Source organism: Malus domestica, chromosome 17, assembly GCF_042453785.1.
Source record: "Malus domestica chromosome 17, GDT2T_hap1".
Taxonomy (NCBI): domain Eukaryota; kingdom Viridiplantae; phylum Streptophyta; class Magnoliopsida; order Rosales; family Rosaceae; genus Malus; species Malus domestica.
In genome coordinates, this window is record NC_091677.1 from 15,181,955 (window position 1) to 15,195,285 (window position 13,331).

At 37.6% G+C, this 13,331-nt stretch overlaps 1 protein-coding gene across 2 annotated transcripts; it reads left to right on the top strand.

Annotated features, from left to right (window-relative positions):
* The first annotated feature begins 1,962 nt into the window (after positions 1-1,962).
* LOC103436278 (histone acetyltransferase HAC1-like) lies at positions 1,963-13,100 on the top strand. 2 transcript variants are annotated; one of them, XM_070817723.1, is made up of 17 exons: positions 1,963-2,405; positions 3,034-3,344; positions 3,650-3,758; positions 4,077-4,371; positions 4,468-4,950; positions 5,124-6,961; positions 7,960-8,256; positions 8,350-8,628; positions 8,804-8,932; positions 9,038-9,238; positions 9,347-9,489; positions 9,582-9,894; positions 10,192-10,331; positions 11,344-11,422; positions 11,531-11,923; positions 12,050-12,267; positions 12,442-13,100. In XM_070817723.1, the coding sequence occupies exons 2-17, from the start codon at positions 3,148-3,150 to the stop codon at positions 12,554-12,556; spliced, it is 5,229 nt and encodes a 1,742-aa protein (XP_070673824.1). In that variant the 5' UTR covers positions 1,963-2,405; positions 3,034-3,147; the 3' UTR covers positions 12,557-13,100. The 2 variants fall into 2 exon arrangements, with proteins under 2 accessions (XP_070673824.1, XP_070673825.1); XM_070817724.1 differs by having other exon boundaries at positions 2,103-2,405; positions 3,272-3,344.
* The last annotated feature ends 231 nt before the right edge of the window (positions 13,101-13,331 follow it).

A 13,331-nucleotide genomic window follows, 5' to 3' on the forward strand; every position in this document is an offset into this window, starting at 1 on the left:
AATGAGATCATTCAATTACTTGGATTCAAGTGCTAACAATTTGATTCATGTAAGGCATTTAACATATATTATAATGTGATTGTTGATTGAATTGGCAAAGTAAATTTAGGTGTTTTATGTTTTTTTACTGCTATTATGAATTTGACTTGAGTGTTTCTTAATTGATGATGAGTTTTAGTTTTAATAATAGATTTGTTTATTGGCAAGTGATTTTCACACACCGTTTTAAGCTCATCAGACACTCTTTTTATTTTTGGGCATCGAATTAAATAAATCAAACAAAAACAGCGGACAAGATTAAACGTAGGTGTATGAGAAGCTAAAAGGGTGTGTGTTTATCATTTCCCTTGTACAGTGTCTAAAACAAAATTAATATTTTCTCAAAAGATTATATTAAAGAAGGCCCCATTTAAAATTCTCGCACATGACTCCCAAATTCTAAGAGATGACCCTGAACAGTACACACAGGTACATATGCAATATAAAACACAAAACAGATGTAACATTGAAACATTATATGAAAGCACGTAAAGAAAACTTCCAACTCTTACGTGTGGGGAGTCTTCCAGACTCGTCATTGAGTATATTTGTGCTTTAAGGCCTAAGTATCTGGACATAGGTATGTGTGAACTTCAAGCACATTCCAAAATCAAAAGGTGGACAAACCAGATAGGGTTTGGAAAATTCTAGCCGAAATTGGAGGGTTTGTTTGGTACCTTTCCTTAGAAAGATCAAGTTTGATGCATCCCAGCTGAAACTGTGAGTGTGATTCGATAGGCTCCTGTTGAAGCAAGACACTCTGATTGGTACTTCTTTGTTGACCAGGGCATATCTTTCATTACATCTCTACCAATCCAATGCATGCCTTTTCGGTGTACCACATTCGAAGATGTCAAGTGTCATTCGGTAGACTCCTTTCAAAGTAGGGTCTATATTGTTCGATATCTTCTAGCTAAATCTTTGAGAGAACCTCTCTTTCATTGGAGTTGCCAGCCTCATCGTATTATTAACACAATGGAAGCAATAAGTTAGGAATCATAATAATTATAACAGTATTATTAACACAATGGAAGCAAGAACTAAAATTAAACACAATGGAAGTAAGCATTCATAATCATTTCAGTACACGTTCTAGTATGGATAAACATATCGTTATTATCACAATTGAAATCAGTTCCTCTTTTTATGAGGACGAAATGTGAGATGAATTATTATTGTGAATGAACTCAAATCTTTCCAAATATATAAACTTATTATTTATTGTTATACTTATTAACCTCCCTGGGCTTACATGCGCATAACTGCGCGCTTAGGTACACGGTTACACATGCTAAGCATGCAGTTATGCTTATAAATTGTCTTTAAAATTTCAGTTGCTTTTTGAATTTGTTTTTTTTCCTAAAAAAAATTTTCTTATACTCATAGTTTTAGAAGTGGGAAGAACGAGGACCATCTCCTAATATTGAGAAGAAGAATATACAGAGCCAAAGACCATAAAAGAAATAAAAATGAAAGGATAACATATTATTTTTGGGAACTTTAACGAAAAGCATCCGGTACTGTTTATTTTAACGAAAAATCACATTTTTACACTAAAAAGTCAATCCTGGTACTATTCACATTACCCTTTATTTTGTCCTTATCATTAAAACTCAAAGTTTTCAAACCCCTTTCATTAGTTTTCTTATTATTTTTTATGAAAATGCGGATGAAAAAGGGGCACTTATGTCAATCAAAGCTTAGTTCGATGGAGTACACTAGAAAAACACCCATTTCCTCTCTTTATCTAAATTTATTTGCGTTTCAATACTACGGTCTGATTGTAATCTTCTTCATTTAAAAGTGAAAGATCTTATATTTGAATCTGATGTTATCTATTATGTGACTTTGCTGAACTCATTCTCTCCTTAATGTAAATACATCAATGTATTAAAAAAAAAAAAACCTATCTGCGTCTCTCTTGTCGTCCCTGTTTGTGTCATTAATTCAATTATTTTGGTAATTAAATCATAAACATAAATTTTTGGTGAATTAAATTTTGGAATTAGAATAATTTCTCAGCAAATTAACCCCCAATTGAGCAATTGAGATCTGAGCCCCAAAAAGCCCCAAAATTTCGAGTGCCTCTCGCTTTCTTCTTCCTTCTTCTCCTCCTCCTCCTCCTTCCTCTTTCGTCGTAATTTCACATTCGATTTCGACCCCTTTTCGGCTTCGTGTCAATTCGCACGTGCGGTATATAATTTGGGGGAGACGGTGCGAACCAACTCTCTCTCTCTCTCTCTCTCTCTCTCAAACCCAATCCCTATTCGTCGCTCTTTCTCTCTTTATCTCGCATCGCCGATTGTACTGGTCGTGCTTTATTAAAGCCCTCTATCAATTTTGATCTCCGATCGCTTATCTTTCAGGTTCGCTCGCAGCTAGGGTTTGCTTCGATCTTTGATTTGATTTGATTGAGTATGATTGGGTTGATTATTGTGAAATTGGGAATTCAACTTGTATTTGTTGATTGTTGAATTGCTCAATTGCCCCTTTGATTGCATATGTTTGGGTTGCAATCTTCCCTGGCCCCAATTTCCCCCTTGGCTGATTGATTGTATTATTCATTTCTTACAAGTTCATTATCTGACTGCTTTAGGATGTTCAATTGTAGTAAGCGAAATTCGCAATGACTGCGTGAAAATGGCGGTCGATTTTGCTTAAAGTCAATGTCATTTTCAAAGATTTGTTATTGGTTTACTAATTTGATTCACATTTTTCTGAATTGTTTTCCACTGTATTCGCACTCGCCCAATTTAATTTTTTTACTTGGTTTCCTGCTACCAAAAGCCCCAAGTAGTAAAAGTTTAAGTGAAAAATGCAAGCGATTCTCGTTAAATCACTTGCATTTTGAATGGTTTCTTATTGAAACAAAATGTGCTCATCATGTTGTAATTATGTTTGTTCCTCCCCGCTACTAGTTTTTTTGTCTGTGCTATTTCTCCTACTTAAGTAGACTCTTGATTTTTTATTTTTGTTTTCTCACTGTATGTACAGTATGGAGGGAGTTTATTATGGCTAAGCATGAGTTGGCAGTGCAGTTCTAAAGGTTTTGTTTTTAAGTTATGCGGTACTTGCTAGTTACAGTCAGCGTGGTGAAGGATAAAGGAGATGAATGTGCAGACACACACTTCAGGACCGATATCGGGGCAAGTGCCCAATCAGGCAGGATCTCAGATGCCTGTGCTCTCCCAGCATAATGGAAATGCCCTTGCTCCCCAAATGCAAAATTTAGGTGGGCCTGCTCGTGTTATGTCCAACATGGATCCTGAACTTCTCAATGCACGCCAAATTGTGCAGGATAGAATGTAAGATGCATTTCCTTTCGGTGTTCTATCATTATTATATGGGCAGTAAGTTGCTTGTTAACATGTCTCAGCTTACTTGTTTGTTATTTGTTCGTTTTTGCAAAATATGCTATTCCTTATTAATTGTTGCTATGTAGAATTGATATTGCTTACCTCCGTATGGAATCAAAAGACATGTTTTAAAATCAACTGACATTAACTTTTTTATTTATATGAAGAAACTATTTTTTCGGTTTTTGCGTTTTGGTTCTCTTTTTATATATATATGTTTACCTAAATACTGATGCTACCATTGTTTTTTTCAGATGCCAAATTATACGGCAGCGACAACGTCCCCAGCCAATGAATGAAACGAAGTTTAAGGAGATTGTTAAAAAATTGGATGAGGGTTTATTGAGAAGTGCTCAGGACAAGGTTTCTCATTTTATTTTTTTTATTGTTTCTCTATTCACTTTCCCCTTTAGCCTATTTAGGCAAATTTTTTTTCTCTCTCTTTTCTCAGTGTTCTTGAAATAGCTAAAATTTTTATGTTGTGTTTATTAAATTATTATTTTTTGACATTAATTCTGAAGTCAAGTATGCTGGTTAACCTTTTGATTTCTTGACAGCTATTGAAGCTCACTATACATGTATCTAGCGATAATGTTCTTACTTGATCTTATTCTTATTGTGTATGAAATGGATATCGTCTTAGTAGGCTTATGATTCTGTTGTTTGCAAATCCTATTTCAGGACGACTATATGAACCTGGAAACGTTAGAGAGTCGTTTGCACAATTTGATTAAGCCATCCCCAAATCAAAGCCAACAGTTTCAACAGGCTGTTAATTCTTCCTCTCCTGCTGGTATGATGATACCAACTCCTGGTATGTCACACAGTGGGAATTCAAATATGATGGTTACTTCTTTTATGGATGCTTCTATGAACACCACTAGAGGAAGTACTGGCATAGCGCCTATGACAGTCAACACAGGAAACTTGGTGCCCACTGGTGCCTTACATGGCGGCTCGTTCAATAGATCTGATGGTAAACTGAGTTGTATCATCTTTTCCCTAAATTACTCAAACTGATTCTTCAAACCACTGTTACAATTTATTTATTTATTTATTTTTTTTTTTGTAGGTTCTATATCTAATGGTTATCAGCAGTCTCCTGCCAGTGTGTCTGTTGGTGCTGGAGGGAACATATCATCAATGGGTGTGCAAAGAATGGCTAGCCAAATGATTCCTACCCCTGGGTTTAATAGCTGTAATAATCAGTCTTACATGAATTTGGATTCTTCTAATAATGGAGGTGGGTTCTGTACTGTTGATTCTTTAATGGTAACACAACCACAACAGCAACAGCAGCATATTGGTGGTCAAAATAGCCGTATACTTCATAGCCTTGGCAGCCAAATAAATACTGGAATAAGGTCTGGCATGCTGCAGAAGTCTTATGGGTTGCCAAATGGGGCTCTAAATGGTGGGTTGGGATTTGGGAACAGTTTACCAGTGGTTAATGAGTCTGGTACTTCTGAGGGCTATGTGACCTCAACACCCTATGCTAACTCTTCCAAACCATTACAACAGCACTTTGACCAACATCAGCGGCCGGTAATGCAAGGTATGCTCTAGCTTTTTTGGTGTGCATGTACATATGTACATGTCTAGTATAGATTCATATCATGAATCTACTCTGTCTATCACTCTATCTATACACTGCAAGGTTATGACTTTATTTGAGTAGCATATCATAAAATAGGTAAATGTTTGACCAATGAATCATGTATTTACTAGGTGATAGCTATGGAATGAGCAATGCTGATTCTTTTGTGCCTGGAAACTACTATGGTGCTGCGACATCTGTTGGGTCAATGTTGAATCCTCAGAATTTGAATTCAGTCAGTTCAATACCCGTGTCCAAGGCCATCTCTCCCCTTGTAAATAGTCAGTCAAATATGCATGGTGCACAGCAAAGTGTACATGCGAAGCCTCAACAACCTGATCAATTGGAAAAGATGAATTTCCAAACTCCTCTATCTTCAAGAGTGAATATTTTCCATTCTCATCAACAACAACAATTTCAACAGCAACCTAATCAGTATCAACAGCAACCTAACCAGTATCAACAACAGCAGCATTTAGGTCACCAACAACGTCAACAGAAGCAGCAAAATCAGCAGCCCCAGCATTTGTTAAACAACGATGCTTTTGGTCATTCTCGGATCACACCTGATGTAAGTAGTCAAGCAAATCGTGGTGTGGACCACCATAGTGAAGTTATGCACCAACAAGGTACAGAACAGTTCCAATTATCAGAGATGCATAACCAATTCCATCAGCACCCTGCTGATGATCGGTTGAGGAATGCGCAGCATATCCCATCCCGGCAACATGGTATCTCCTCTTCGTTGTCTCAAGCTTCTCAGCCAATGCAACAGATATTGCATCCTCACCAACTGGTTGCAGAGTCTCAAAATGATTTCAGCCCTCTTTCTGCTGGAGCTCAAGATCAATGGCATCCTCAGTCACAAGATGGGAGTCACAGACAGGTCAACATGTCCCATGAGCAGCATCTCCAGGAAGATTTCCGTCAGAGGATATCTGGGAAAGATGAAGCCCATTGTAATAATTTGTCTTCAGAAGGACCAAATGCTGTTCAAACAATTTCACCTAGAAGCACATCTCGTCCCCCCAATTCATGTAGTGCTGTTTTTGGATCTTCTAATGGCAATCAGGAGAAACAGTTCAAAAATCAACAGAGATGGCTTTTGTTCTTGCGCCATGCTCGGCGTTGTTCAGCCCATGAAGGGAAATGTCGCGAACGTAATTGTGTAACTGTTCAACAATTGTTAAAGCACATGGTAACATGCAATTTACCTCAATGCCCACATCCTCGTTGTCATGTTACCAAGAAATTGGTTCATCATAACAAGACTTGCAAGGACCCAGCTTGCCCTGTTTGCTCGCCTGTGAGGAATTATCTGCTGAGACATCCAAATAAGGCACACAATCATCTAGTTTCTGATTCTGGTTTGCAGAATTCAATAAATGGATCATGTAAAGCCTATGATAGTGAAGACGCTTCAGCTAGATTGGTTTTGAAGACAAATCCGGCTGTTGAAACTTCTGAAGATATGCAACTTTCTATAAAACGCATGAAGATAGAGCAGTCCTCTCAACCTGTTCTTTCCGATAGTGTTAGTTCTGCAGTAAAAGTTTCTGCGATTATTGAACCCCATGTACCCCAGGATATACAGATTCAGGATTACCAACATGGTGAGATTTCTATGCCAGTCAAGTCCGAGGTTGCAAAAGTGAAAATGGAGGTTCCTTCAAGTTCTGGACAACGGAGTGTTGATGAGATGAAGGATATTGTTGAGGATAACTGCAATCAAAGGCATGAAGGTGAACCTGTCTCATATAATGAGCCCGCTGGTTTAGCTAAGCAAGAAAACATAAAACTTGAGAATGAAACTTATCCAGCTAAACAAGAAAATGCTACGCATACTGTGGAAAATGCAGCTGGAACAAAGTCTGGGAAGCCTAAAATAAAGGGGGTATCAATGACTGAACTGTTCACTCCGGAGCAAGTTAGGGCCCACATTACAGGTCTCAGGCAGTGGGTTGGCCAGGTTAGTCAATGGATGAACTCATTCAACCTTTCTCCGTATTCTGTTAGTTTCTTTCTCTGTGTTCTATTAGTTTCACTATTGTAGGTAAATCAACATGTCAATTTATGACGCAATTGAAACTTTGTTGGACATGTGTAATTCGGTTGAGGATAATCAATCTCGAACGAGTTTAGGTATTATTCTCATTCGATGTATTAGTAGCTGCAAAATGAGTTTGGGTTCAGGTCTTGGCTAGTATTTTAGATGGTGGGTTTCATATCCACTTGTAATAAATCCTTCTGCTGTTTATAAAAGTTTTGCATCTTGGCAAAATATATTTATAGAAGAAACAAGTTCTTTGTAAAGAGCCCGAAGAGGACAAGATACACAAATCAGTATATAGTAGTACTCCTGAAGAGGACAAGTTCTCTCATGCATAGATCTGGATACTTTAATTTGAGTAAAGATTTTCCCTTCGTTTCTTTCTAGCCTGTTCTTCCTTTCCCTTCCTCAAGTCTTTTTCTGTTTAGGAAGTTTCCTCATGCCTATTGTGTGTTCCGTACTCTTGCTGTGTGTTTTCGTGGCACATGCATCATGTCTTTAACTGTTAGTTTCCTCATACCTATTGTGTGATTCTTCACTTTTTTGGAAAGTAACTTCTATCCTTTTTTATCTTGACGTGGTGGTTGAAAATGTTTACAAACACTGCAGGTAATTTAATTACATCATCTACTTTTAAAATTTAGAGTCAGAGTTTGCTGCATGCTAATTTAACTTTATGGTTACATGGTCTCTCTCTCGCTCTCTTGATAGTATAAGAAAATTCTTTAGTATCCGTTTTAAAGGTTTTGTTTATCTGCTGATAAGTCATAATGTATGTTTCTAACAATTTTTTTCTTGTTGGCGTTTACCTTTTTTTGCATGTATAATTTTCAAGGAAAACAGATATTCTGGTTTGAATGCTTCACCAGAAGTTTGATTTTAGAATTTAGACTAATTTATTTCTTTTCTTTTCACAGAGCAAAGCAAAGGCAGAGAAGAATCAAGCAATGGAGCATTCAATGAGTGAGAACTCCTGTCAGTTGTGTGCAGTTGAGAAGCTTACATTTGAGCCACCGCCCATATATTGCACACCTTGCGGTGTTCGTATCAAGCGCAATGCAATGTACTATACAATGGGGGCTGGTGACACACGACATTATTTCTGTATTCCATGCTATAATGAGGCTCGTGGAGACATGATAGTTGTTGATGGGAATAACATTCCAAAGGCAAGGCTAGAGAAGAAGAAAAATGATGAAGAGACTGAAGAGTGGGTATGTTCTTTTTTCTGGAACAATTCTTTTTGGGTTCGATAGTTTGACTGTTCTAGGTAGTCAATCTTATGCTTTTCACCTCCTTATATGCAGTGGGTCCAATGTGACAAATGCGAAGCTTGGCAACATCAAATTTGTGCTTTGTTTAATGGCCGAAGGAATGATGGTGGGCAAGCCGAATACACTTGCCCTAATTGTTATATACAAGAGGTTGAAAGGGGAGAGCGTAAACCTTTACCACAGAATGCTGTTCTGGGGGCCAAAGATTTGCCAAGGACAATACTGAGTGACCACATAGAGCAATGGTTATTTAAGAAACTGAAGGTTGAAAGACAAGAGAGGGCAAGGCAGCAGGGAAAGAGTTATGATGAGGTGATTTATATAATATTATGTATTTGAAGTGGTATGAGGGATGGAGTACCACATGATGCTTTTCCTGGTGATTTTACAAGTATTGTGACTTTCGAAAATGGAAAACTGGAAAAGTTTTTTCTCTGAATGTGATTATTGGCTGATTTTTTTCCTTTCTGTTTACTGGTGCCACTAGGTTCCTGGGGCAGAATCGCTTGTAATCAGGGTTGTTTCGTCGGTTGACAAAAAATTGGAAGTAAAGCAGCGGTTCCTTGAAATTTTTCAGGAAGAAAATTATCCAACAGAGTTCCCATATAAATCTAAGGTAGGAAGATAATTAAGTTTAACTGATAATAAAAAGGGTTAAACTGTATTGTTTTAGCTTTAAAAGGGAAGGGTTCCGATATGCTAATTACATATTTCCCTGTAGGTTGTATTGTTGTTTCAGAAAATTGAAGGTGTAGAAGTATGCCTATTTGGCATGTATGTTCAAGAATTTGGAGCTGAAAGCCATTTTCCAAATCAGCGCCGTGTTTATCTATCGTACTTGGATTCTGTTAAGTATTTCAGGCCTGAGGTTAAAGCGGTCACGGGAGAGGCTCTCCGCACATATGTTTACCATGAAATTTTGGTGAGTCTTAGGCTTTCATTGATCTTGTTATTCGTGTTATTTGTGTTTTATTTAATTTGATATGTTCCCTTGGAGCCATCATCCTTAGTTAATGGTTCCCATTTTCAGATTGGATACCTTGAATATTGCAAGCTACGAGGGTTTACAAGCTGCTATATATGGGCTTGTCCTCCGTTGAAGGGTGAAGATTATATTCTATATTGTCATCCGGAGATTCAGAAAACACCAAAATCTGATAAGCTTCGTGAATGGTGAGCTTATACAATTTTGTGAATTGTGTTGCAGTTATTTCTAGCATCAACTATCCCGTTTCTTACATTTTATTATCTCTGTTTTGTTTCAGGTATTTGGCAATGCTTAGGAAAGCTGCCAAGGAAGGCATTGTTGTTGAACTCACTAATCTATATGACCATTTCTTTGTAACTACTGCTGAATGCAAGGCCAAAGTCACTGCAGCTAGGCTGCCCTATTTTGATGGTGACTACTGGCCTGGTGCAGCCGAGGATCTGATTAATCAGATGCGTCAAGAAGAGGACGGGAGAAAACAGAATAAGAAAGGATCAACCAAAAAGACTATAACAAAAAGGGCTCTAAAAGCTTCTGGTCAGACTGATCTTTCTGCTAACGCGTCAAAGGATCTGCTACTAATGCACAAAGTAATCTTACCGTCTTCGAACTGCATTATTGTTTTCAGTCTTTGTAGATTTTTCTGTTAGATATTCAGAGTTTTAGCACTAATAAGCCGAAGGGTTTCAATTTATTTTTGTAGTTGTCAGTTTTCTATTGAAGGAATTAGTCTTTGAAGTCTTCTTGTAAATTAATATATGAAAGCTGTTCAATGGGATGATTTTTATTAGACTTAATTACACTTTTGTACAATTGATTAAAAAAAAAAGAATTTGAGATAATCTTTTTCTTCTTTTTTGCTGACTTTTGTATTTATGTTCACCCAGCTTGGAGAAACCATTTCGCCAATGAAGGAGGATTTCATCATGGTTCATTTGCAGTACGCATGCTCCCACTGTTGTATACTAATGGTATCAGGAAACCGTTGGTCCTGCACTCAATGCAGAAATTTTCAGCTTTGTGACAAGTAAGATTCTGAACTCCTGCATTTATCTGTTACCTCCCTCCCCCGAACAGCTTCCTAATACTATATTAATATTGGTTTGTATTACCTATTTTACCGCATATAGTGCTTTATTGCTTGTTCATATATCACTAGATTGTGCTTATAGTTTGTTTGGAGAAGAAGGGACGAAGGTTCTGGTATTGTTGCTAATTGAGTTCAAGGTTCTGTTAGAATTTGCGGACAGTTTGATCAGTTAAATATCCTCAGTTCTGATTCTTTTGAAAAGCTGAGGGCTTGTTTGGTATTCTATTTGAAATTTTTTATAATTTTTCAAAACATTTCTTAAGAATTTTTCTTGAAAACAATTTTTCTTTAAGACTCAAAAACTTATTTGGTATACGATTTAAAATTTTTAAATCTTACAACTTAAACTGGACAAAAAGATCCATAAAAAGGGGGTGGAGAGAGAAAGAGGAGAGAGGAGGAAAGAAAGTAAGAGATGATTGGAGGAAAGAAGTGAGAAGATTGGAGGAGATAGAGAGAAAGAAGAGTGAGAGAAAAAACTGAGAGAATGAAGAGAGCAGATTGGAGGAGAGACGAAAAAAATAAAAAATAAAAAGAGAAGGGGGAGAGAGAAAGAAGAAAAGAGAGATAGATTTGGAGTGAGAGGGGAGGAGGGAGAGAAAAGAAAGGAGTGAGTTTTAAGTTTTAAAACTCTAAAAACTCACTTTTTGTGTTTTTAGGTAATAGACTATATTTTTGAGTTAGTCTTGAGTTCAGTTTTTGAAAATAGTCCTACCAAACAAGTTTTTAAGGCCTACAACTTGAAAATTGTTTTTGAGTTTAAAAAGTTAGATTCAAGTAGAGTACCAAACATGCTCTGAAATTTTCTTGCATTTTTATGTACATGAAGTTTCTTACTGAATGTTGAATAATCAAGTTTTTTTTCTTTTTTTTTGAGCTGTTTTTAAATTGCAGTTGGAATAAGGTTTGCCAATTTGATTTGTTGTAATTACTTTACATGGGACGACAGGTGTTATGAAGCAGAGCAAAAACGGGAAGAAAGAGACAGGCACCCTATCAATCAGAGGGAAAAGCATGAATTGCGTCCTGTATGTGAATTTGTCCTTAGTTCTAGCTTCAATTCTCATGGCTCTGCAATCTCTTCGTTCTTTTTTCTTAAAATTTCTGCTTAGTACTGACATCATTATATGTTGCAGTTTCAAATTGCTGATGTACCTATGGAGACAAAGGACAGAGATGAAATCCTTGAGAGTGAATTCTTTGACACTAGACAGGCATTTCTCAGTCTTTGTCAAGGGAATCATTATCAGTATGATACTTTACGGCGGGCTAAACATTCCTCTATCATGGTCCTTTACCATCTTCATAACCCAACTGCTCCTGCGTTTGTGACAACATGCAATATATGTCATCTCGACATTGAAACAGGGCAAGGTTGGCGTTGTGAAGTTTGCCCTGAATATGATGTATGCAATAACTGTTATCAGAAGGAAGGTGGTGTAGATCATCATCATAAGTTGACAAATCATCCATCCATCGCTGATCGCGATGCACAAAACAAAGAAGCTAGACAAATGCGAGTTGTACAGGTGCTTTATATTTGTGTTTACATACTTGAAGATTGATGTTAACATCGATGTATTAGTGGAGGAAAGGCTTGGATTTCAATGTATATGGAGAGTCAAAATTTTATAACACTGTTTTCAATTTTGCAGCTTCGGAAAATGCTTGATCTTCTGGTGCATGCATCACAATGTCGTTCTGCACAATGTCAATACCCCAATTGCCGTAAGGTGAAGGGGCTTTTCCGCCATGGAATTCATTGCAAAGTCCGTGCATCTGGAGGATGTGTTCTCTGCAAGAAAATGTGGTATCTTCTTCAACTTCATGCTCGAGCTTGCAAAGTATCCGAGTGCCATGTGCCGCGTTGCAGGTTCGTAGGTTATTGCCTTGTATTATGAGATACGATTCTCTTAATTCCCACCCCCCCCCCCCCACCCCACCCCACCCCACCCCACCCCACCCCACCCACACACACACACACACACACACTCCCTCTTTTTAAGGGTAATATCGTTGATTCTATAATATAAATGTATGTTTTCAGAGATTTAAAGGAGCATTTGAGGAGACTACAGCAGCAGTCTGATTCAAGAAGAAGAGCTGCTGTGATGGAGATGATGAGACAGAGGGCTGCCGAGCTACACAACAGTTCTGGGTGACCAAATTGTACATATATAAACAGTTGCTTTGGAGAGGGGAAAATACCGACGGGGACAATAGTTTTCTGCTGCTCAGCTACCACACTACTGGGAACCAGGCGGTGACAGCAAAAGCGGCGTTAGATGGTTAAGAGGGGATTGCATTTTACAGTACAGCATATTGGTTTATAGTTCACTTTTTGAGGGAACAATTTTTTGGCTCTGATCTTCACAACTGAACTCTCCCGAAGAGGAAGAAAGGTGAAGTTCGTCAACGAGCGCTTGCTTGCCTGCCCTATTCGACAGCTGCTAACCGTGCCCCCGTGCAAGTGAAGTAGATATTGATGCGTGTCTGATTCCGGCTCGATTTGGTGATTCTTTGATTTTATCCTCCTGTAAACTGTCAAGTGGCTAGTGTACACTCTTACCTAAAACGGTTTATTACAAAGGAATATGGAAGGGGAGATAGTTTCAGATCCTAGCTTTTTGCCCCTTCCCTCCCTTTTGTTATATGGATCTTTCTTTTGCACATTTGTTTTCTTATCAATGGAAGGATTTTAAGTTATCTCTTTTTTTAATAGTTTATTTCACTTACATTGGTGTCGCATGTTAGGGAGAGTAAATTTACAAACAAAATTTTTTAACATGGAAGTTAAATCGCTCAAATCCTATTCGGCTTGTGCATTACAAGTGTAATCGTATTTTAAATTAATCATTAATTAATGTAGATCTGGCATTCGTGTCGTATTTTTCGTGTTCGTGTCATACCCGATATCTTAACGGGTCGTGTTGAGTA

Coding starts and splice junctions, on each gene's coding strand:
- LOC103436278 (XM_070817723.1), top strand. CDS start 3,148: ATGAATGTGCAGACACACACTTCAGGACCGATATCGGGGCAAGTGCCC. Junction 4,372..4,467: donor CTCGTTCAATAGATCTGATG/GTAAACTGAGTT, acceptor TTTTTTTTGTAG/GTTCTATATCTAATGGTTAT. Junction 4,951..5,123: donor TCAGCGGCCGGTAATGCAAG/GTATGCTCTAGC, acceptor TGTATTTACTAG/GTGATAGCTATGGAATGAGC.